The sequence below is a fragment of the Fundulus heteroclitus genome, chromosome 14 (genome assembly GCF_011125445.2).
Source record: "Fundulus heteroclitus isolate FHET01 chromosome 14, MU-UCD_Fhet_4.1, whole genome shotgun sequence".
In the NCBI taxonomy this organism is placed as follows: Eukaryota; Metazoa; Chordata; class Actinopteri; order Cyprinodontiformes; family Fundulidae; genus Fundulus; species Fundulus heteroclitus.
The window spans coordinates 27,224,087-27,247,396 of record NC_046374.1 but is presented as its reverse complement, the minus strand read 5'-3'; the positions used below and the strand labels follow the sequence as shown (position 1 = coordinate 27,247,396).

Genomic DNA, 23,310 nt, shown 5'->3' with positions numbered 1-23,310 from the left:
TGCTTTGAGATGACATGTTTCATGATTTGGTGCTATATAAATAAAATTGAATTGAATTGATTTTCATTTTCCATTTAAACGTTTAACAGAGCGGCAAGATACCAGGATAAACAGAAAAGTTAGTTAATTAATCAATTAATCATTCATATGCCCATCAGGATGTCTAGAAATGGTATCAAACCTGTTTGATACCATTTCTAGACATCCTGATGGGCATATAAATGATTAATTTCCTTTTTTCGGAACCTTTTCTTTATCACAAAGTCCCCACAACTCGTGACTTTTATCATTGTTCCGGTTTAAGAACAGGTGGGTCAACGTTTGTCTCACCAGGAGCCGGTCCAGTTGTCTTCTTGGGTCGACCCTTCCTCCTGGTTGTTGCAGCTTCTTGTTCCTCCTCTTTGGTCCGTCTAAAACTGAGGTCCTCTGAGATCTCTGGTGATGGGTTCTGTTCACAGCCCAGTGGTGTGACGTCTTTAGGGGCCGTTTCTTTTGCTGCTTTCTGGGTTTTCTCTTTGTTTTGTGGTGAATCTACGGCAGCAGCTCTCCTCCTCCTTGTTGGAGTCTCTTCTTTTCTTTCAACTAAAGGTCCTTTCTCTGTTATTTTTCTTTTTCTGGTCATGGTGGATGTTGTGGCAACAGTTGCTGCTTTGTCCTTCTTAGTTTTATCTTGTTTGGCTAACCTTGTAGTTTGTCTAAAGGATCTTTTTGTCCCAGATTCATCTTTAACAGAGGCCCTATAGACCATCTCCTCTGCCCCCTCAGTCTCCGTCTCTGTACTGCTGTCCTTTGTTTGTGTCTCATTCTTTTGAGCTGAACTTTCCTGGTTTTTAGGTGAATTTTCTCCATTCTTACGTTTAGATGCTCCAGTTCTCTGGCTTGGCTTTACTGCCAAACCTTCATCTCTGGTCAGATTGTTTTCCTCTTGAACAGAAGCTGGACGATCATCTGTAGCAGTCTCTTTTTCTTCAGCAGCAGCATCTGTCTCTGACTGACTGCACGTTTTAACCTCATTAACACCGTCTGACGCCTGAAGACCTTCCCCCGGTCTGGAATCTGGAGTTTCAGCTTTGCTGACCTCTAATTTCTCTCCCACCACTGGTGCCGTTTTAGCAGATTTCCCCTCTATAGCTACAGAGTTTATCTCGGCGCTCTCTGTGGGGTTTTCTTCCTTCTCCTGCGACTGATTAGTTTCTACTGGCGTCTTAACAGCTGCTGAAGATGAACGGGTACGCCGACCTGAGGAAGAAGAAAAACCCATTAGTCACATGAGGAAAAACCTGAGAAACGATGTAAAGCACCAACCTGGATTCATCCAACACATGAAGGAACATTTCCACAGAGTTAAAGGCAAGCAATCACATTTCATCTGTTTCTATGGAACCTGAATCTAAACACTAATTCCCCTTAACATGTGCAGCTGTTGTGTTTAACGCGTTTGTTAACAGAGACGGAAAAGACACTTCCTGCAACCCGGCAGTGAAAGGGAAAAACCAAATAGAAAATATTTTGTAAACTTGCTCTGAAACCTGAGTTTATTTATAGGTTTTTATGTGTATAAATCATCTTCCACGGGAATTACATCCTCGTCGACGACAGTCGTGTATAAAGGGAGGTACCCTATGAAGGCACACAGGGGAAGATAGTTAGTCAATCGCAGGATTTGCTTTCTCGTTTTTGGCTGAATCAGATCTGCAGGCTCGCACCTTTCTGTCTCCAGAAGATTTGTTGTCTCAAATGTTTCCTCCACACACCAGCGTATTAAAGTGGCTTTTTGAGCCAGACAACACCTGCATGTTCAAATAAGTTGACCCGAAAGACAAAAAAAATAAACAAGGGGGTATTGCTGCTGATTTTCTAGCTTCCTGCAAGATGAAGCTGCACTACAGTGCTAGCGTTAGCTTAACAGTACACAGAGAGATATTAAGTAAACAGTTGTGTTTCCTTAACAGCCTCAACTCCTTTGACACCACTGTGGCAGCTAAAGTTTGTGTTAGCTTCTTGCTTTAGAAGAAAATATGATATTCACAGCTCAACATGTGCGAAGTTTCCGTGCTTCTGTGTTTATTATTTCTTCAAAGCCGCATGAACAGTTACCACTATTAGACAGACCAGCAGCTGACAAACATATCCCACCATCTTGTACCTTTAACGGTGTCCCTGCAGGTTTCTTCCTCCTTTTCCTTCTTAGCACATCTTTCCAGCGTCCTTTCTGACCTCATCCCCCTTTTAGATTTCCTCTCTGCAACAGAAGACAATAATTAATGTTGTTTTTATATTTTGGTGATTCTGAAGCAAACGTCTAACAGATGGATTATGTTTTTCTCACCAGGAGTCGGTCCGGTTGTCCTCCTGGTTGTTGCAGCTTCTTCTTCCTCCTCTTCAGTCTCTCTGAAATTGACATCGTCAGAGATCTCCTGTGACGGTTTTTGCTCGCAGGTTGTTGGTTTGATGTCTTTGGCGGGCATTTCTTCCGTTTCCTGACTTTCCTCTTTATGATGTTCTTGTGAATCTCGGGAAGGAAGACTATTCGTCTCTCTTTGATTCTTATCTTTGCTTCCATCTACAGAGTCTTCCTCAGGTATTTTTATAGTTTTTCTGGTAGCTCTTGTGGTGATGGCAGGTTCATCAGTGGCTAATTTGTCTTGATTTGTTTCATCTTGTCTGCTAGTTCTTCTAACAGACCTTTGTGTGACAGATTCATCGGGAACCGAGTCCTTACAGATCATCTCCTCTGTCCTTTCAGCGGTCTCTGTCTCTGCACCGTTTGCCGATTGTGTCTCAGGGTGTTTGTCTAAAATCTCCTCTTTTATTGGTAACGTCTCTCCCTCTCCCGCTTCAGTAGCCTTCGGCCTACAGTCTGGTTTTACTGCAGAACCCTCATCTTTAACCGGACGTTTCTCCCCGTTAACTAAAACAGTCCGCTCTTCGGTGCGCTTTTCTTCGGCATCAAGAATCGCCTCTACGTCTATTTTATTAAACTCCTTCTTCCTGTCCACGACATTGTCAGAAACCTGGAGGTCGACCTGACATAGAATCGGGGCTTTCTCTGCTCCAGGAGTTTCTGGGCTGCAGTTTTGTTTGCCTTTTTGTTCAGCGAGTGAATCATTAACCTCTTCAACAGGACTCTTCGCATTATTGTCCTTTTTTTCTTTGCTTTCCGCCGCCTGTTTCAGTGTTTCATCTTTAAAACGCTCTTCGTTCTGGATTTGCTTGTTAAACTCCAGATTTTGTCCCTGAGCAGGTGGACTGACCACTGACGTTTCCCTTCTGGAGTCTGAACGAGTTTTTATGGCGCAGCTCTCTGAGGACACTCGCAGGTCGGCCTTCGCCACTGCAGCCGCAGTAGGTTTCGCTTCTGCAGATGAACAGCTACTTCCACCAGTGGATGGAGTTATTGGCGTTCTGAGTGGAGTCTCGCTGTTGTTTGACTGACTTTTCTCATTAGAGGAGGCGGAAAATTCGACAGGTTTTGAAGAAGAGGATGAGGGAGAGGTTTTGCTGGCATCTGCAGTAGAGTTTGTGGACTCAGACGAGTCTTTTTGTTTTTTTCCTGACAAAGAGGTGGAGCTAGGTGACAGGCTGGTGTTTGTGGACCCACATGACGAGCCAACGCTCTTCAAGTCTTTAGTGGGGATGTCGGTGATTGCAGATGACAAATGTGAGCTCTTCGTTTCTTCAGTGGTCTGCTTGGAGGAAGAGCAGCTTTCAGAGCTGCTACCACTTTCACTGGAGATCTGGAGGAATATATGATAAAGATTAGTAACTGAGATTGTCATAGTTAAACATATAGGTGTTTTTGTTTTCCTCCATTAGTGCTCTGGGTCATTATTGCGGCTTTGCACTCAAAAAAGCTAATTTTACTTTGTTGCAGATTTTTAAATGAATAGCTACGGAAGAGGATTAGGGCCACTCAAATTTTTTTTAAAAAAAGTCTACTAAATTTTGACTTTTTTCTCAGAATATTGAGAAAAAAAGTCAGAATTGAGTAGACTTTTTTTTTTAGTGGCCCTAATCCTCTTCCGTAAATATCTCCTGTAGAAAAATGTAAAAAAAAAACAAAAAAAAAAAAACAAAAAAAAAAAAAAACTAGTATCTCAAAGAACCATTTTTTCCTTGTTTTTTAGGATTTGGAGAAAATAAACAACATATGAAACTGTTTTCTTACAGTAACATAAAACAGAAAAAAAAATGTTTAAAGGAGCAATAAACCTAGTGTTGTAAACTGGAACAGCACCTGGGTCCTGGTTACTTAGAATAATGATGTATTCTGTTCTATTTCTGGTCCGCTTCTCTTACTGGCGTCCATGTTTGCAGGCTGCTGCTCTTTTTCCAAGGTTTTGTGAACCTGGAGAACTCTCATATGATTGGCTAAGGAACCAGGAAGTAAACACGGGCTACAGTATGAACTCAAGTATTTCCAGAACGTACATCTGGGTTTTAAAGGAGAAAAATGTGACTAAAACATTGTTGATGGAGAGGACAGATTGTTTATAGGGGATGTTACTTCCATCCCAGGTGAGAATGATTTAGGTTGTTTTTAAACAGTCAATTTCTTATTTATTGCTCCTTTAACTGTTTTCTAAACTAAATTGCTCCCTTTGGAGTTAATTAGCTCTACATTGATGGGCTCAAGAGCAACAGCTTGCTGACCCCAGAGGTAAATCTGATGTTTCTAGAATCACCTCGTTGTTTAGCGTGGAGCTCCTTCGTTCATTTTTGCGCTGAAGAATAATTGCTTTTAGCTTATTCAAAGAGTCTAAGTCAATCGGAAGATTTTCTGTGCCTTTATCAGATGGGAGCAGACTTTTGTCTGGCAGAGCCTTCAAGGTTGCCAGCTCCTCCTCCTTCCTGCTGCACAGCGGACCTTTCAGCTGCGTGGCCTCCCTGTAGACGCTCACGGTGCCACGTTCAAGGTTCACTGCAATCTTTCGAGCGTCCTTCAGTCGCTCTTTTCGGCTCACCAAACTATAATCAAATAGACGGATATTAGGGATAACATGTCTTGACTCCAGAAAATTAGCATTTTTAGATGATCCAGAACATAAAATACAGAGACACCAAATCACGGGTGTTCTGAAATGCTCACCTTTCCACACGTCCAACCTGTTTCCTGAAAAACGCAGGGAAAAAATAAAAGACATCCCTTGATCAGTTACATTAATTTATTTTCATTAAATGACTGACATGAGTGTAGTTTCCACACTTACCAAGCGTCACGCTGGTCAGCTAACCTGCTCACAGACAAGTTCTCCATCACCTTTGATGCTCCGCTGGAGTCGACCATCTCGATGTAAATCTGTCATGGATAGACGGTAAACAAATGCATCGGGGAAGAAAGCAAATATGAAGGCAGTTAAATCGATGTCTAAAAAAACGTGACTTTAACAACATTCAATGAGCGTCACATAGAATTTTGTGATTTCAAATTTGAGGGATTAGAAAAAATATTAGATAAAGCAATTTAACAGTAACAAAGTACATAAGTTTTAGATTTTAGAAAGATTAATTTGATTTCCTAAACAACAAAACTGAGTGTCTGAAGGAAAACCACTGCTATTACTAGTTTATTAATAGTTAAGTAGTACGATTACAGCCTGTTTAATCCACTAGTGGATTAAATAACCTTTGTTTAGCTATCCTCACTAAATATAAAAATGTACCAGACTAAATTCCAGTTGGTTCAACATATTTGTCAAATGATAAATTATTCATAAGCAACCTGGACTTAAACAAAGGAAAAGTAAAGGACACACTGAAAACTTCTTCTTGGTAAACTATTTGGAGCAAAGATTTTGACTTAATCATTAAAAATATTATTTTTAAGTTCTTTTATATTGATCAGTAGATTACCAAGAAGCTTTACGGGTAATTTTTTTATTTTTTTATTTTTTTACATACCCTGTTGGCAAGAGGAAGGAAGCTGGTAAAAGTAGCAATCATTGCCACTTCTTTCATAACCATCATTACATTCTTGTCATTCGTCCCAGAAACCTCCACACAGAGCAGCCGCTCCTCCAAAGAATCCTGCTCTGGAACATGCTGCAAAACAACCAGGATTTTAGTTTTAATTAAAACTTTGCAAATTTTATATTACAAAATATTTTGAAAAAAGAAAAGGTGAATTTTTACTTACAATATTGCTCCATTTCATCAGAGTTCTAAACATGGACACCTGGAAAAACATTAACATTCACTGCATTGTCGTATTTTTCAGACTTGTCTAAGGCTACGTTCACACTGCAGCCTGAAGTGACCCAATTCTGATTTTTTTGCCCATATGCGACCTGTATCTGATCTTTTTATGACAGTCTGAACAACACAGATCGGATTTTTCAAATGCGACCCAGGTCACTTGGATATGTGGTCCTGAATCCGATACGTATCTGATCTTTTCAAATGTGACCTGTGTCTGTACGGCCGGGTCGCATTTATCCGACCTGTACGTCACTGATACTCAACAAACGTCACTATTCTGCTTCCTGCTATGCAGAAGTGGGAAGAAAAACGACAACCATAGCGGACAACAATGAGGAGAGCAGTCAATGGAGGGAAAGCTCCGGTTAGAAAATAAATTAATGACCGCAAAATGCGCGCTAGCATTATAATCCATGTTTACTTCCGCAAACACTGAGGACGCTTTGCTACGTGTGACGTCATCGTGTCCTCGAATGCGCATGCTGGACACTTAGATTGAACGCATTAAGTTCACACAGGAGATCACATACAAGACGCATATATTTGGAAATGTGAACGGACACGCAAAAAAATCCGATTTCACAAAAAAAAAAAAAAAAAAAAAAAAAAAATCGGAATTGAGCATTGAGACCTGGAGTGTGAACGTAGCCTAAGTCTCAGCAGTCAAAAAATGCGCCATAAAGAGGGGAAAAAACATATAAGTTGCACCAGACTATGAATCACAGTTATTTAGAAAGTTGTTGTCACACAATCCAAGACTAAAAACCGACATTTAATCTGGGAAGGCAAACCATTCAATTGCCCAACTGCATCCAATACTATTGAACATACCTGGAGGTTGAATGGGGTAAGTTAGCACAAGTCACCAACTCCAACAAGGAAAGTTCTCCTCAAAGTATTTCGGTGTAATTATGCTGAAATTAGATCGTGAGTGTAACAGCGCTACGTGCTAAGCTAACAGTACGACATGCATGTTTGCTGATGTACGTGAACTCTATGTTGCTCTCAAAGTTGTAACCTGCCCGGACAACAGAGCTGTAAGCTAGCGCTAGCTGCTATTAGCTTCACGGACAGCCTAATAACAGGTTCTGTTTCCTTCGAGCTGCACCAAGAAACGCTTCGCTGCATGAATGCAGACTGAAACAGTGAAACAACATTATGTACATGTGCTCAGTCTTTGTAGTTTATAAGTTAATGTTTTAATTAATTCTTAAGTGGGGCAAGAGCAGCATTTAGTTTTCACAAGCCTGGAGCGCCCTCTTGCGGCTATTAGACGGTAATGTTTACTACTTGGTTCATGTTAGTCAGTATGATTTAAAATTGATATACAGGTCGCACCTGACTATAAGTCACAGGATCGTCCAAACTATGAAAAAAAGTGCAACTTATAGTCTGAATAATATGGTATATTCAGTTCCACAATTACTAACTAACTCTAATTACTAACTCTCATTGTGTCTCATTACTAACTCTCATTGTGTCCTGGACAGGAAATCTTGTTGAACTTTAAACATGCGGGGCGTTTATGGACTTTCCGTACTTTACCAACAGTAGACAGCTATAAAAGTGACCTCAATTTGGAGAATCAAAATCCAGCTGTTAAGCAGAATGTACCTCCAACTATTAGAAATTAGCTTTGGCCAAAACAAGTCCGGCAAACCGCTAATTTCAATTCAACCAATTAATTCACCGTTGCCCCAGCAAAAGCATCACAAATTACTGCAATTGACATACCTCACTGGAGCCAAGTTGGATATCCTCCAGGACTAAATGGATCTTGGGAAGAGAGTCTTTTAACTTCATTTTAATCTTCTTTTTGTCTTGAAGAAATCTTAAGCAAGCATCACTGCTGCTGAAAAACACAAAAGCCTGCAAATGTAGAGATATGAAGAATCATTACTCACACTAAAAGCCGTTTCAATCAATGGAAAATGGGGTTAAAAATGTGCTGCAGCTGGCCCTTACCCTCCTCTGAAGTGGTAAAACCACAACGTTGTTGTACAGCGTGTGAAGCGTCTGCTCAGGAAAATACTTCCACACCAGCAACACCACGTCCTCGTGTGTGTAGTTGGTCGAGTTTGGTAAACCCGTCAACATGATTGTGGGGAACTTCAAATGAAGCTGAGAAATCAACAGATAGAAGGTAAAATTTTTATTTGCAAAGAAAGAGCAGGCTTGACGATTTAAATAACACAAAAAGCAATCAACTATTAGCTTTAAATTATTTGAACAAACAAGAGGTATGGGAATAAAACAAACATACCTCTAAATGGGTGATGTGGGAGATGGTCTGATGAGCTAGGGGTGAAAAAACAAGGTCAGTTTACACTAGATATCCACACTTCATCCGTAATATAAACAAAAACAAGCAGTGGTAAGTTTGTTGGTTTTGTGGACAGGAAAATCTAATAGAGCTGTTCTCACCTCCATCGGTAAGTGCAAACCTACTTGGCAATAAGCTTGATTCTGATTCCATTTGGCGGCTCATTTTCAGTGCCTTTTCATTTTGTAACTCATCAATTAGCTTGTATAAATATAGCATCGTTAGCACTGAGTTAGCACTATTTGCATGTTAATCTACAGAGCGTCTTTAAGTTTATTTTTCATAGCAGAACAATATCTGAAGTGTTTAGATAACTTTGTTTCCAGTAATGGGGTTTGTAAATAGCTAGCAAGTAATTTAAAGTGTTAAAAAGGAAGAGAAAAATGCTTCCAAAAGAAATAAAACACATTTTTTTTTTAACCAATGTGACGCCCAACATATTTAGAGGGCAACCAAACTCAGTCTATATTTGACTGCTAAGCTTAAATAAAGCTTTACATCTGTAGCTACATCTGTAGAGAAATGGCCGCCTTAAAAGTTAGTATAAAGATAGTTCAGGGTTCAGATGGATGTCTTTCTTTACGAACAATGTTTCCGAATGTCATCCACATTATTTATTCTACAGCATTAATTGTTTGCATTTGGAGGACCTAGTTGCAAGAGACTATGTGCTGAAATTATAAAGGATTGTTCATTTGAAACAGATCAGAATTGAGTCAAATAATGAAAAGAAACCCACTCATTATTTTATTTTAGCATTTAACAAACTGAAATAGTTTTAGTGATCTCACTGACCTAACACAGGGGAAGGTTAGTCAGATTTAACAACAGTGACAAAAACAATTTTACGCATGTTTTTGTGCAGTGCATCTTATCATATAGCTTTTACTTTGTGAAATTTTACATAAAAATGTAATCAAAACATTATAAAATCTGCAATTAAATTACTCAAAGAACTTTTTAAACTACACTTAAATCATTTATATATAGTTTCATGATTTAATCTATATAATATTTTGTTTATCTGCAGTAGAGTCTTTCATACTGTGACAACCTTTGCTAACAATTAACTGATAAATACATATAGAAACTACATTTTACGTCAAATATTCAGAATAAAAGATGCTTTTATATTTATTCCTTACGGTTGTTTAAGCGCGTGAAACAAGTATAATAACATTATGTTCTTATTATGTTTCTAGTGTATTAAAAGTACACTAGGAACAAAGTGATAGTGTGCTCATAATAGGTTTTCGTTATACAGTAAAAGCCCCGTTTTCACAAAGCATCAAGAAACTAAGATGAACTCTCATTGTTCCTCTACCACGGAAATCTTTGGTAAAAGGTGAACGTTTTACACGATGTGAAGAGAAACAAGAGTGAATGGCTTTAACCTGTGAAGTGGACCGATACATTCACTGCTACTCGAGTCTGAGTGACGGTCTCAGATAGAATTAAATTAAAACATGCAAAAAGCAAACAAAATAACCCGCAAAACATGCAACAACTCTTTCATCAGTGACGTGCAGTCAGGGGAGGTAAGTGAGGCCAGGCCTCACGAGTCTGTTGACTGAGATAGCAGCATCGTGACACCCACATCCTGTCGCGTCCAAACCGACTGCCCCGCGCAGGTGTTTCACAAACTCCTACCAAACAGATGTCCTGAAGCTCACATTCAGGTCACTCACAGACACATTTAAGTTAAGACCTTGCCGAATGCTTAGAGGGGAGAAAAGAACTGAAGAGGGATACGATGCGTCGCTATTGATGAAACGGGATTTAAAACGGTAACAAACGGCGTCCTGGTAATGTATACAGTATGCTTGTACAGGTGAAGTTACACGTTTGGTTATAAGTAACCTGAGAAAACATTTTTCTGACCATCAAGATTGGTAGTGCATAAAGAATAAAATTATTAAAGGCAATGTGTGTGTGTGTGTGTGTGTGTGTGGGGGGGGGGGGGGGGGGGGGGGCTTACTGTTGGAAAGGAATATACAAAATAAGACACATCTCCCATGAGTGAATACATTTAATAACTAAAAATAATGAAGTCAAAACCACTTTCCAACCTTTTGAAATAAGGTCCAAACTGAGGGTTTACTCAAAGACATTTATATTGTAATAATATCATTTAAATGAATGAAAGCATCCAAGTTGTCTGGATATTTTAGAAATGCAATGTATACTAAATAACTATGGATACAACATGTGGTGTAAAACATCCACACACAGCCAGAGTCCCAACTTGAAGCTGAATATTAGGATAATGTAATTAAATGAATTATTTTGAGCGTAACTCCAAGGTATGCAAACATACAGGTGGGCATACACATTACATTACATTCTTAAGTTATCTTGTCAGGAAATAAATATTTGTCTTTTACAGGAAGATTTATTTCAGATTATATTAAGATGTACTTCAAACATCAATTTAAAAGCTACAGTTGGTATTATACTGTTCAGAAACCCTTTCTGTTACACTGGGTAAAATTATCCTTCTATCCTGAAAGTAGTATATATATATATATATATATATATATATATATATATATATATATATATATATATATATATATATATATATATATATATATATATATATATATATATATTAGGGCTGGGCAACGATTAAAATATTTAATCGCGATTAATCGCCCTGATTAATCGCGATTAATCGCGATTAATCGCATTGTATTTACAAACTCCAAGAATGAATTCAAAAGTAGTGTAAAAAGCACTTTTATTTTAATGTTCTGCTGCCATATGAACAAAAGTGTTGTAACATTTGTAGCACTTATTTTATACAGGATATTTTCAACCCATCTATTGAATTTAGTGCACTAGTTGATCTTTTCTTCATAAGAGAACAGCAAGCACTGCAGCCAAAATATGGCCTTTTTTGACCTGCTGTATATTAGCCAGTCCCTAAGCTTGATGTATCATGAAACTGTTGACCTTTTGGGTTTTGTGGTTTTTATTTTATTATTACAATTAAATAATAATAATAATAATAATAATAATAATAATAATAATAATAATAATAATAATGTTATGTTCAGTGTTTTTTCGCTAATCCACCTCTTATATATTTCAATCCTTATGTAATTTTGTCTGTGTTGTGTGCACCTGCCTGTTGCTTTAATCCTATAAATTTCCCCGTCGTGGGATAAAAAAAGGATTAACTAATGTTATCTTATCTTAAATAACACTTTTTAATATATGTACTGGGTTCTTTCAAGGTCTTAATTACATGTTATGTGTGGGCTCCAGTAACATCCATCCATCCATCCATCCATCCATCCATCCATCCATCCATCCATCCATCCATCCATCCATCCACTGATCTACCTGGATGTTCCCTGGAGGACTGAAACGCCTCAGTCAGAGACATCAGTCTGTGGGTCTGTCGGGGCAGTGAGAGAAGTTTTGTCTCCTCTCTCCGTTTCTGGGGCTCGATGTTTTCATGTTTTTTCACGTGCTTGGATAAATTTGTTGTGTTTCCACTAAAATGAACCGGCTTTTTACAAAACATACAGCTTGATTTCATTTACGGTATTAAAATAAAGCCAAACGGTGCTACTTCCCTGTTCATGTTTTTTCGCTGCTGCGGTCTCTCTCAGCTGTTTCTTTAAGTTTGTCAGATGGCGCTGAAGTTTGTGTGAGAGCTGAGTGGGCGGGCCAGGCTGAGCCTGCGTGCTGATTGGCTGGCGCCGCTGAGCCATGTACGAGAGGGGAGGGGGGGGCGGGAGAGTGCTTCCGTGACAGCGCGCTGCAGTCAGCGCGCGTGCTGACTGACACTGACTGAAAGCATTTGAGCAACATGCGTTAATGCGCGATAAAATAAATATCGCCGTTAATAGTCTAATGAATTAACGCGAAATTAACGCGTTAACTTGCCCAGCCCTAATATATATATATTCTAACCAGTCAATGTCTTACATGCACGTTCCTTGTTAGTTCCTACTTGCCGGCCGGGAACTTCTAGTGTTTATGTATCCGGTTAGCTTAGCGGCTACGTTAGCTTCGGTGTTAGCCGTTCATTGTAGCATCGCGGCTCTCACTGTAGACATTGAGCATGGATGAGAGTCGCAGGAAGCGAACCGTGTTCATGTTTATGAGAAAAGGAAGGCCTCAGAAGAAAGAAGTAAGACCAGAGCAAATTTGGGAGATTGTTATCCTGCGACCATTTAAACGATCTATCTAGAGCTAATGACAATCTTTAGCCTGTTGTCATTAGCTTTAGCTGTTGGCTCAAAACTATATAGCTGGGAGTCTTCAGTATTGAACCGGTAGTCGGTTCTATGTTCAGGATCCGTTGCCTCCTCCTGGTTCTGGTTCTAGTGTTTTGTCTTTTTTTTTTACTTCTGGTAGCCACTCGCCGCAATGTTTAGATGGAGCACTAGAAAAACCCACCTAGAGGCACATTTTCTTATTAATATGAGCATCAGAATGTGAATTTTAGGCCAGCTGCATCACAAAAGAAGTATTTTTATGGCTTTTTAAATATAACTCTTGTGTTTATTGTGCTTTATGTAGTCCGGTAAATATGTTGTGAATGATCAGATCAGCCATCACCCATGAAAGCCGAACAATCTACTGCAGTCAGACCAACGGGGCAACAAACTTTCTAAACATCTCAGTTGCTTAAATTCAAAATCTTCCCCCGTGCTCACCTGGGATGTTGAACCAGGGAGCTGCAATGTGGAACATGTAAGGACTTCTTGTCATGGTAATCCAAAATGTTGCCCTGCTGCCCTCTGGATTGGCATCTGTTGTAATCGGGACATTGGGTCCATGTGTGACCTTCTGCCCAAGTGGAAGAGCCGGTGCTGCCAGACCGGGCCCTGCAAACACAAGACATTTTGTTTGGATCTATCTAAAAGCAATCTTCGTCTGGTGCTGCCACATCCTGACCACTCTAAAAGCACGAACGACGCTCACGTTTTGAAGTATTGAAGGTGTCCGACGTGGCCATCTGTTGTATGTTGTGGGAAAGGCGGTGCTTCCAGAAACTGTACCAAGCTTTGACTCGCTCGGCGTCCAAAGGGGTTTTGCAGTGAATAAAAACCTGGAACATGGAGATCAATTATCTCAAAATGTCAACAGCTGTGGTTTTTGTTTCTCTAGGTGTGTGAGTGCCTTTACCTTGTCATGGAGAGGTAGGTAGTTTATAACACTGTCATTCTTGCTTATGGCTTTCTTCAGTTCTTGGACCTTGTGCTCCGAAACGCTGTGCAAGTAAACTACGTTTGTTTCGTCAAAGTGCTCCCAAGTTTTGAGCTGGTGAACATTTGACAAAGTCAGAAGCAAACAGATCCATTTAGTTTACTGAAAGGCATACATCCATTTTATAAGCACAACATTTGTTGCCTGCAGTTTACTGGTATTCTTTATCTTGTAAAATTTGTGCAAAGTTTACGTTAAGTGATGAGCATGGACTTTAAGATAAAGAAAGAAAAACAACAATAATTTGTCAGTAAATAAGTTAAGTACTTACAAAGTCGGAAAAAGACATCAAAAATCTGTAGAAGCCAAACTGGAAAAACACAACAAAAACAACTTTAAAATCGGAATGCAACCATTTGCAGACACAATAAAGGTATTTTTTGTTGTTGTGCTAAACAGGTTAATCAGGATTACACTAATGCTCATAAAATACGTTAATTTCCTGTGTTTTTAAAGCAAAGCCACTGTGAAAACTTACACTAGTCAGTGGGTTATAGTTCTGGAAAACATGGAAGAAAAGTCGTGACTCCTTCAAGAAAACATTCCTGAAGTTTCGATTTTTGAAGAATGTTTGGACCTCTCTCACATTTGCCTGGACAAGGAAAGCCTGAAAACAGAGCAAGAAAGCCCAATTTCTTGAGTAATCTCAAAATGTATTGGATTCAAACAAGACTTATGGTGCGTTCACCACAAAGGCGAATGGGGCGGCCCGAGCGAATGATTTACATGTTATTCGTACGCAAAAGGCACGGTCGGGAACGACCACGCAATTAAAGCGATGCGATTGGCAGAGGTGACTTTGGCTGGAGTTAAAAAAAACTGAACATTTTGGTTTAGGGGCCGCATACAGCTTAATATGATCTCAAGAGGGCCACACGAGTAAACTCATTGCAAGATTAAGTAGAACTAATAAAAGTGAACTTGTTGTTGATTTTTATATTAAATGAATTTCACTTTTACACAATATATTATGAATAACCTCAGCGTTTTTAAGAAAAGTATGTGCAATTTCAACAATACTTTTACTCAGTTAAACATTTACTTGTGCAATATGCATAAGAACTGATCACAGCGATTATACAATGTTAAAAAACATTAATTCACAGTTTTTGGAACTTAAAAACGCTGTCCTGCATGACAAAATACATCAAACAGATAAAAATTAAGAAATTATTTAAAAATCAATATTCCACATCTGAAGCTCAGTGCTACCATCTGCTGATTAAAACACAGCGCCCCTCGTGGACAATATAGGAACTGCCGATTTTCAATTAAACGAAGTACATGTTTTTTTTCAATAATTGTTTTATTTGATGACGCGGTGATGCCATTCTCACCGTTTGCGTGTGACAACAGTCACGGCAACCAACGGCATGCGACTCGGGCACAAATTTCGCAGGACTCGTCTTCGTTGGTAAACGCACCATTAGGTGTGACTGAAAAGTGACAAAGGTGACTGTGCTACCAACCTTTCGCACTTCAGGAACGAAAAAGAATTGATGGTATTGACATTTTAATCCAAGGTTCTGTAGCAGATTCATGATGTCGGTTTGCGTGTAGCCGCCATCGCCGAACTTTGGCAGGTTAGTTACTCCCAGAGTAATATTGACATTCAAAATCTGCAAAGACAAAGACAAATCAGGCAAATTCAGAGCTAATTTAGAACAATTAATGTTTTTGAGATGCTTGTGCATGATACTAAGTACTGGACCCCCCCTCATCCCCAGTCTTATGAGTATAAAACTTTATAAACACCATCTCAAGGTGTTTAATGTCATCCATACAAACGCAGACTAACGGAAGAATCACACTGCTGGTACTATAGGACCCCAATGCAGCATTTGATTCTGTTTATCACTGTTAGAGCGCCTGGAAAACTGTGTCGGCCTTTTTGGTACAGCTCTCAACCGGTTTAAATCTTATTTAAAAGACAAGGACTTTTTTGTGACAATAGGTAATGTTACATCAGAGATAACAAAAATCACATGTGGGGTTCCCCAAGGGTCCATTCTAGGTCCCCTCCTATTCAATATTTACATGCTCCCTCTAGCTCAGATAATAAAAAACAACATCAGCTACCATAACTATGCAAATGACACACAGCTCTACATCACCATGTCACCAGGTGACTATGAACCCATTAAAGCACTGAGGAAATGCTTAGTCTCTAATTCATAAATTGTGATAAATCCTCCATTTTAACAGCTCCAAGTCATACAAAGTACTTTGGCAAGGCTACTTACACATTCCAGCAAGTGAGCCCCCATGACCCCCATTTTACATTCTTTACACTGGCTACCTATAGATTTTAGTATTCATTTTAAAAGTCTCACACAAACATCTAGAGCAGGGGTGTCAAACTCATTTTGGTTTAGGGGCTGCATACAGCTTAATCTGATCTCAAGAGGACCACACGAGTAAACTCATTTCAAGATTAAATAGAACTAATAAATGTGATTCACATTTTTTGGAACTTAAAAACACTGTCCTACATGACAAAATACATCAAACAGATAAAAATTAAGAAATTATTTAAATTTTTCCACACCTGAAGCTTAATCTGCTGATTAAAACACAGCGCCCCTCGTGGACAATATAGGATCTGCAGATTTTCAATTAAACGAAGTACATGTTTTTTCAATAATTGTTTTATCATTCCCTTCCTTTTATCTCCTCTTTCTTTCACCTTTTGTTTTTTTTCTTCTTGTTCTTCCCTTTCTCTCCTACTTTCCCATTGTAGTGTCCATATAATTTGAGATATTCCCCGCATAAATCATAATAAAACTATTCACATTTATTAATCAACCAGAGCACTATGGCAAAAGCAGTACTGCTCCACTTGTGAAAGTCAAATCTGATGAGCTCTTTTTGGCATTAAGACAACAATTTTTTTTGCCACATTGCCAGACAGGACACTGGGGAAAAAAAAAAAAAAAAAAAAAAACATTATATATATATATATATATATATATATATATATATATATATATATATATATATATATATATATATATATATATATATATATATATATATTTTTTTTTAATAATGATAATGCATTTAGCCACCGGCCGGACTAAATTGTTTGGCGGGCCGGATCCAGCCCGCGGGCCATATGTTTGACACCCCTGATCTAGAGCATTAAACAGCCAGGCCACAGGTTACTTTTATAATCTTCTAACAAAATGTGCTGCTGATCGCTGTCTTCATTTAAAGGCTCCTAATATTCTAATTTTTCCTTGAACCACACTAAAGACCAAGGAGGACTAGGCCTTTTAGTCACCAGCACCGATGCAGAAGCAGGCAAATACTTTCCAGTTTTAACAGACTCTGTTGAATGTTTAAATTCATTATGTGTTTTTTTTTTTCTTTAATTGGCACTTAATTTTGATAGTTATTTTTAGTTTTCTGTGCAGCTCTTTCTGATGGTTTTGTCTTCGAAAGGCAGCTAATAAATAAACATAACTTTATTTGCCTTTTTCACCCTAAGACATCACTTACTTCATTTTTTCCAAATAGTTAATTTCTCATTTGCCTTAATAATTATAATGCACAATAACCCATTAAAGCCTGCTTTAATAGATTCTAAGTCTAAGTAGTTAACATATTACAAATCCAGACAACACACACACACAAACTTGATTTAAAGGAAATAAAGTTAGCTAACGTTGACAGGGTTCCACCATTGTGTGGTCGGAAAACGACTGTCTAATAACCCTGGACATGAAATAATAATGAAAATGTCTTTCTGTGTTTGTACGACCTCCTGAACTAAAATACATTTTGAAGACATGGTCTTGAACATTAAATCTTAAAACGTTTCAAATCAAGCTTTCAGAGGATACAGAAAGTTTATATACACATTATTATCTTCAGATACAGAGGTGAGGAAAGAAAACTTACATATGATGACAAGACCCAGTTCATAGGAAGATAATCTGACGAGAAAAAACAAGAGATTGATTAAAAAGACAAAGAAAACCAGCATCTGCAGAAACCTCTGACCTTTCTATGCTGTACCTTCATGACGGGGATTCAAATGTTTAAGATGCCAAAACAACTTTTTTGCAGTAGTCAAAGAGGATGCTTCAGCTGAAGATGCGGCAGTACACGTTCTTCCAGTTTCAGGAGATTTCCCGTTCGGCCCGACTTCTGCAGAAGCTGTTGAAATTTTTGATGGTGGATTATTCTTAGTCTTCACCAGACCTAAAAAAAAAAAAAAAAATAATTAATGATTAACAGCATTTCCCTTAAAGCACATTCACACATTCAAATATAATAAAACATTTAATATCGCTCTGTAACTTTCTTTAGTAATGGAATAATATTTAGATAATTAAAACTACCTGAGTTTTCAGAAATGTTTGTTTTTGGCTTCGTGCATTCCTGATCCTGTGACGGCCCTTTCTCGGAGGTCTCCTGGGTCTTTAGGTTGGTCTGTGGGCTCTGCTGTGGTTTAGCTGAGGGTTTGGACGGCTCAGTCTTGACTGTGGTGGCTGGTGTCAGACGCTCAGCAGAGCTTTCACCTTTTACCTCCGTAACCTCAACGTTTACAGTACCAACCTGTGGCGGTGGTTCACTTTTCACAGCTGGAGTCTTGGCATTAATGTCTTTTGTGTGCATTTCAAGATCTATTTTGGTCTTGCAGGAGTCTTGGAGGCGTTGTTTTAGGCTCTTAGCGCTAAAATTAAACAGAAAACAAAATGGATTACATTTTTACAAAAAACTTTTAACACTATTTAGACGAATAAATTAAAAAAAACATGTTGAATCTAGAAGCAGCACTGCAAAAAGGGAACTCAAGGTAAGTAAAATTTTCTTGAATTTTTTTTATTTTTCCTTGAGCAGCTAAATAAGACTATTTCCCAATGGAATAAGATTTTTGCACTTAAAATAAGAACAATTCATCTCCATCTTATTTCAAGTGCAGGATATCTAATTATCTTATTTTACAGGTAAAAATACTCATTCCATTGGCAAATAGTCTTATTTAGCTGCCCAAATGAAGTAAAAATATATTAATTTCAAGAAAATTTTACTTGCTTTGAGTTCCTTTTTTGCAATGAGGACTTTTTCTTACTTTTCTAAATTGGCAGAGGGAAAGGTAAATAAAAAAGTTGACAAAAAATAAATAAATCACTTTTTAATTTTAAATTAAGTAAAGGTTTCTTATTTGATATTTTAAATGCTGAAGACACATATGGACGTTACCCTGGCCGCCATATTTTATGCCGTTTTGTATAAAATACTCACGATTCAACCCTTCCAAAGTGACTCCTGTAATAGGGGAAAATATAGGCTTAGTCAGCAAATCAATTAATGGTGCAAACTAACTTCTGACAGAAATGTAATATAAAAAAAAAAAAAAAAAAAAAATCACATACCAGTCTTCTGGCTTCTGTGCATGCTTCGCCACCACCCAAGTTACTCCTCTGGGGTCAGCCATTTCGATGCATACCTAAACATAGGAAATCAAAAAGATATAAAATTAAAATATTTGTTTGAATAGTTTTTTTAATACTGAAAATAAATCTGAACTGCTCAGAAGATGCACGCCATGATTTATGGACCACGCCATGTTTTTTACTGTCCTACCCTGTTGGCTAGTGGCAGGAAGCTGACGATAGGAGAGACGCTCGTCACAGATGTTAGGATCGCTATGATGAGAGGCAAAGATGTCTCCAAGAGCTCCACACAGAGCAGCCGGTCCTGCAGAGACTCCAGCTCTGGAACATGCTAAAGACAATTTGATTAGAGAATTCTAAATAACGAAAATAAGGCCTAGTAACATGATTTATCCTTGGGTGAACTATAACTTACAGCATTGCTCCACTTCATTAGAGTTTGGTACATGAGCTCCTGCAAAAAGAAAAAACAACATTAAAAAAAGGTTACATTCATAATATAAACACATGATCCACATTTCTCCAAGTAAACTTCCCAAAATGTTTAATGTATGGGAAGCTAATGCATCCTCTACACCAGGGGTCACCAACATGGGGCCCGTGGGCACCAAGTAGCCCCCCCGAGGACCACAATTGGGGCCCACGAACCATATTGATATTGACAATATATACTACAAAGCATGAAAAACAGTCAGTATTGGTAGCTCTTCGTATGACTCTGTACCAATGAAGTAACTCTCGGTTTCAAAAAGATTAGTGACCCCTGCTCTATAGCATGAGGATTTTGCATGAAATTAAATGTTTTTGTTTATTACTGGGAAATTTCTGCAGAGTTAATTCAGAAATTTAAACAGAGAAATTGTTTTCTTTTTGGAAAGCAGAAAACACCAACTTACACTACAAGATTTTTTTTTTTTGGGGGGGGGGGGGGGGGGGTGGGGTGTTGGGGACTTCTAAAATAGGTTCTTGTGGCCCAAAAATAGATTTTTTGATTACCCTTTATAATCTTTTTAGTAGCTGGCTCTGTGTTTTTTTGGGTAGCTGATGGTGGCTAGCTGACTGCTTTAGGTAGCGAGCAAGAGTTAGAACAAGAAAAATAACCAGCAACATTTATTTGTCCTTATTTTATAGCATTTAAAAAGGTACTTAAACCTAATTTAAGCTGTAAAACTGTGTGCGTGTTAGTGAGATTGGGTAAATGCAGCTATATTGTAAAGAGCTTTGTGGTGTCAGTATGGCTAGAAAAGCTCTTCATGAGAACCACAGACAACTAAAACAATTAACTTTAAATAGGGCTGATCGCCAATGACGGCAAATGCAGTGCAGCCATTTTAGATTTGGACAAACGCTGAGCGGTAAAAGCTTGTATAGTTGTACAAATAAAATAGTCAACAGATCTGTCCTGAATGTCGGCGCATATTATGCTAACAACAAATCCATGCTAATTTGGTGTATCGCAATATGGTAATAGCGACCATAAGACAGAGTTTTTTTCTAAACCCTGAAAGACTGAGGACACTGTAGAAAATATTTTTTTCTTTTTTTTCTTCTTTTAATAATGTCCTGTCAAGCGATAAAAATTGTTGTATTAATCCCAAAAAGCCCAACTGATTTTACTTTCACAAGTGGAGCCTCACCGCTTTCGCCCTAGTGCTCCACTTGATTTATATATATGCAACAAGATTTATTACAAGTTATGCGGTGAATATTTAAAGTTAAAATGACACAAACAAGAAGGTAGAAGAGAAAAAAAAAGGAAAAAGTGAAAGAGAAAGAGGAAATTTAAGAGAGAGCAATTTACCATCTTCGGAGTCTGCTTCTACACCCGCAAAGAGAGATATAAAAAGAACAGAAAAACCAGCCGATAAAGTATTACAGGTACAAACAAGCAATACCTTGATACAATCACAGAAGAATATACAGTATTATTTAATATGACATGTATAAAGTGACAGCTAAACATAATAAAAGGGGTTTTCTGTAAAGAAGTGAGTCTGTAAGTACCTGGATCCAAGCATCAGTAACTGTGTAAAGTCTGACTAAAGACACCTATATGTGCTCTCTATGTGTTGTCGGTGATGAGGGGCCAACCACTGAATTTCCAGACTCAGTACCAGCGACTGTAAGGTCCCTGAAGGTGGGTTCTTGTGTCTCAGGAGGTGTGTGATACTTAAAATGTTATTATTTCTTGTGTTTTTTTTTTGTCTTTGATCTTCTATATCCTGCACCTCAAGATCTTTGCTACTCTGCAAACCCATATAACCAGGTCTCCCACCCCTCCGACCACCATACCTCTCTGAATTTAGGATGCATTTCCTCTAAGATCAGGTGGACATTCAGCACGTGGCCCTTCAAGGAGACTTGATTTTTGAGGTAGTCCTCGGCAAACTCGCGGCAAGACTGCCAGTCATTGAAATACACAAAAGCCTACGATTGAAAAGAAATATTAAAAACAGTCATGGTGCAGTAAAACAGGAATAACTGAGAACATCTTCAGTCTGTGCACTATGAGATCTTTACCCTTTTTTGCAGTGGTAGAACCACAATGTTGTAGAACGAAACCCAAAGATTCTGCTTGGGAAAATATTTCCACACCAGCTGGGCAACTTCCTCGTGTTTGTAGTTTCCTTCGGGTAAACCCGTCAACATAACAGTGGAGAACTTGGAGGCCACAGAGGCGGATTCCTACGTGACGATATGTAGGTTTCTTTTACAAGATGCCTGGGACAATTTTACACTAAAAATCACATTTATACAAAATCTAAACCCTTTAAAAAAAAAAAAAAAAAACACGGAACTGCACGTACCACCAAGTCCTCCTCTGTTAGGACTGTGCAAAATCCTAGGAGATGAGCATAAAGAGTCAGATAAAGTTTCCTGCTTCATTTTTTTAATGTAGTTTGGCTTCCAAATTTGTCTCTTACTTGGAACAATGAACCAAGGGGACACCGTTGGGAAGAGGAAGGGCTCATTCGTCAGGTTGATGAAAAAGGGCGCCTTGCTTCCCTGTGGAACTCCTAATTGTTTCACTGGGACGACCGGCCCAGCGACAATATCTTTAGCATCGGGCAAAGCCTTAGCTGCCAGTCGTGGTGCTGTGTAGAAAAGCAAGTGATATATTAAAGAATTATTGTTGCTCTTTGACAATGTAATTTAGAAAAAACTGGTCAGTTATATAACTTGTTTAGCTTGTTTTTGTCACTTATATAACTTGTTTCACTTATATTATGGGAAGAACTGGTACTTGATTTTGAGTTCACATAAACTAAGACCAACATATATGCTCGTGCTCTGAGTTTTGCCTGTTATTTTGTTTCTCACATAAAACTAAGAACAACATGTGTTATTTTGTTATAACTTGTTTTAACTTGTGGTGGGAATTTATGACAATGTGTTGTGGGAAAGACTGATTTCATGTGAAACTAAAATTGTATTGTGCTTCACACACTCCGGCCCTCACTCCGGTGAAGTCTGCCGTGGGTTCGTGTGGATGCCCGGCTGCGTGGATTGTGCTCTAACCGGACTGACCGACTTCCCAGTCCTGTACCATGGTAAGAGATGAAACATCACGCCTGTCTGAAAGCATGTTGCTTTTAAGTGCTTGCTACTTTGCGTGTGCGAAGTGCTTGCTGTTTTGTGTTGCTGTATTCTGTGGGGAACAATAAATGTGGGCCTTATTATTATTCTAACAGAAACAGTGTTTGTGTTTTTATTTGTGTGTTACAGATCTCTTCCGAATCTGAATAAAAATGCCATAAAACAGCAAGTTATTGTAACAATTTTCTTCAAATGTATACACTGTATTTTTCAGACTATAAATCACACTTTATTTCATAGATTGGCCGATCCTGTGACTTGTATATAATTTTTAAATGGTAATTCATTTTGACCAACATGCACCAAAAAGTAAACATTACCATCTAAAGCCACAACAGGGCTCTCTAGGCTTATGAAAAATATATGCTGCTCTTGTACCACTATAAAATTTACTGAAACATTAACTTATAGACAACAAAGACTGAACATGTGTACATATGTTTTTTCTGTTTCAATCTGCATTCACGCAGCAGAGCGTTGCATGGTGCAGCCTGAAGGACCCAGACAGCGAAGAACCCTGTAACTGAGCCGTCCATTAAGCTAATAACAGGTAGTTCTAGC

The 23,310-nt window shown here is 38.4% G+C and overlaps 1 protein-coding gene and 1 non-coding gene across 5 annotated transcripts in view; both read right to left on the bottom strand.

Moving 5' to 3' along the window:
• The window catches only part of LOC105935949, a 44,711-nt gene that overhangs the window by 5,071 nt on the left and 16,330 nt on the right, over window positions 1–23,310 (bottom strand). For 3 of the 4 annotated variants that reach the window (XM_036146640.1, XM_036146637.1, XM_036146638.1), the window contains exons 21-49: window positions 22,077–22,247; window positions 21,960–21,994; window positions 21,673–21,837; window positions 21,445–21,579; window positions 20,954–20,971; window positions 19,568–19,606; window positions 19,343–19,483; window positions 19,132–19,205; window positions 19,001–19,024; window positions 18,094–18,428; window positions 17,768–17,953; window positions 17,651–17,685; window positions 15,217–15,366; window positions 14,226–14,354; window positions 14,019–14,057; window positions 13,667–13,801; window positions 13,463–13,589; window positions 13,195–13,365; window positions 8,462–8,496; window positions 8,164–8,319; window positions 7,933–8,067; window positions 6,137–6,175; window positions 5,902–6,042; window positions 5,211–5,299; window positions 5,090–5,113; window positions 4,686–4,968; window positions 2,330–3,737; window positions 2,147–2,242; window positions 331–1,239 (exon numbers count right to left, since the gene is read on the bottom strand). In XM_036146640.1, coding sequence (XP_036002533.1) covers window positions 331–1,239; window positions 2,147–2,242; window positions 2,330–3,737; window positions 4,686–4,968; window positions 5,090–5,113; window positions 5,211–5,299; window positions 5,902–6,042; window positions 6,137–6,175; window positions 7,933–8,067; window positions 8,164–8,319; window positions 8,462–8,496; window positions 13,195–13,365; window positions 13,463–13,589; window positions 13,667–13,801; window positions 14,019–14,057; window positions 14,226–14,354; window positions 15,217–15,366; window positions 17,651–17,685; window positions 17,768–17,953; window positions 18,094–18,428; window positions 19,001–19,024; window positions 19,132–19,205; window positions 19,343–19,483; window positions 19,568–19,606; window positions 20,954–20,971; window positions 21,445–21,579; window positions 21,673–21,837; window positions 21,960–21,994; window positions 22,077–22,247 — 5,424 coding nt within the window. The remainder of the gene's footprint in view (window positions 1–330; window positions 1,240–2,146; window positions 2,243–2,329; window positions 3,738–4,685; window positions 4,969–5,089; window positions 5,114–5,210; window positions 5,300–5,901; window positions 6,043–6,136; window positions 6,176–7,932; window positions 8,068–8,163; window positions 8,320–8,461; window positions 8,497–13,194; window positions 13,366–13,462; window positions 13,590–13,666; window positions 13,802–14,018; window positions 14,058–14,225; window positions 14,355–15,216; window positions 15,367–17,650; window positions 17,686–17,767; window positions 17,954–18,093; window positions 18,429–19,000; window positions 19,025–19,131; window positions 19,206–19,342; window positions 19,484–19,567; window positions 19,607–20,953; window positions 20,972–21,444; window positions 21,580–21,672; window positions 21,838–21,959; window positions 21,995–22,076; window positions 22,248–23,310) is intronic. The other variant, XM_036146639.1, reaches the window with a different exon arrangement.
• Window positions 9,790–9,904, bottom strand: LOC118565973. The gene has a single exon (XR_004932720.1). It is a non-coding gene; the product is annotated as a U5 spliceosomal RNA (small nuclear RNA).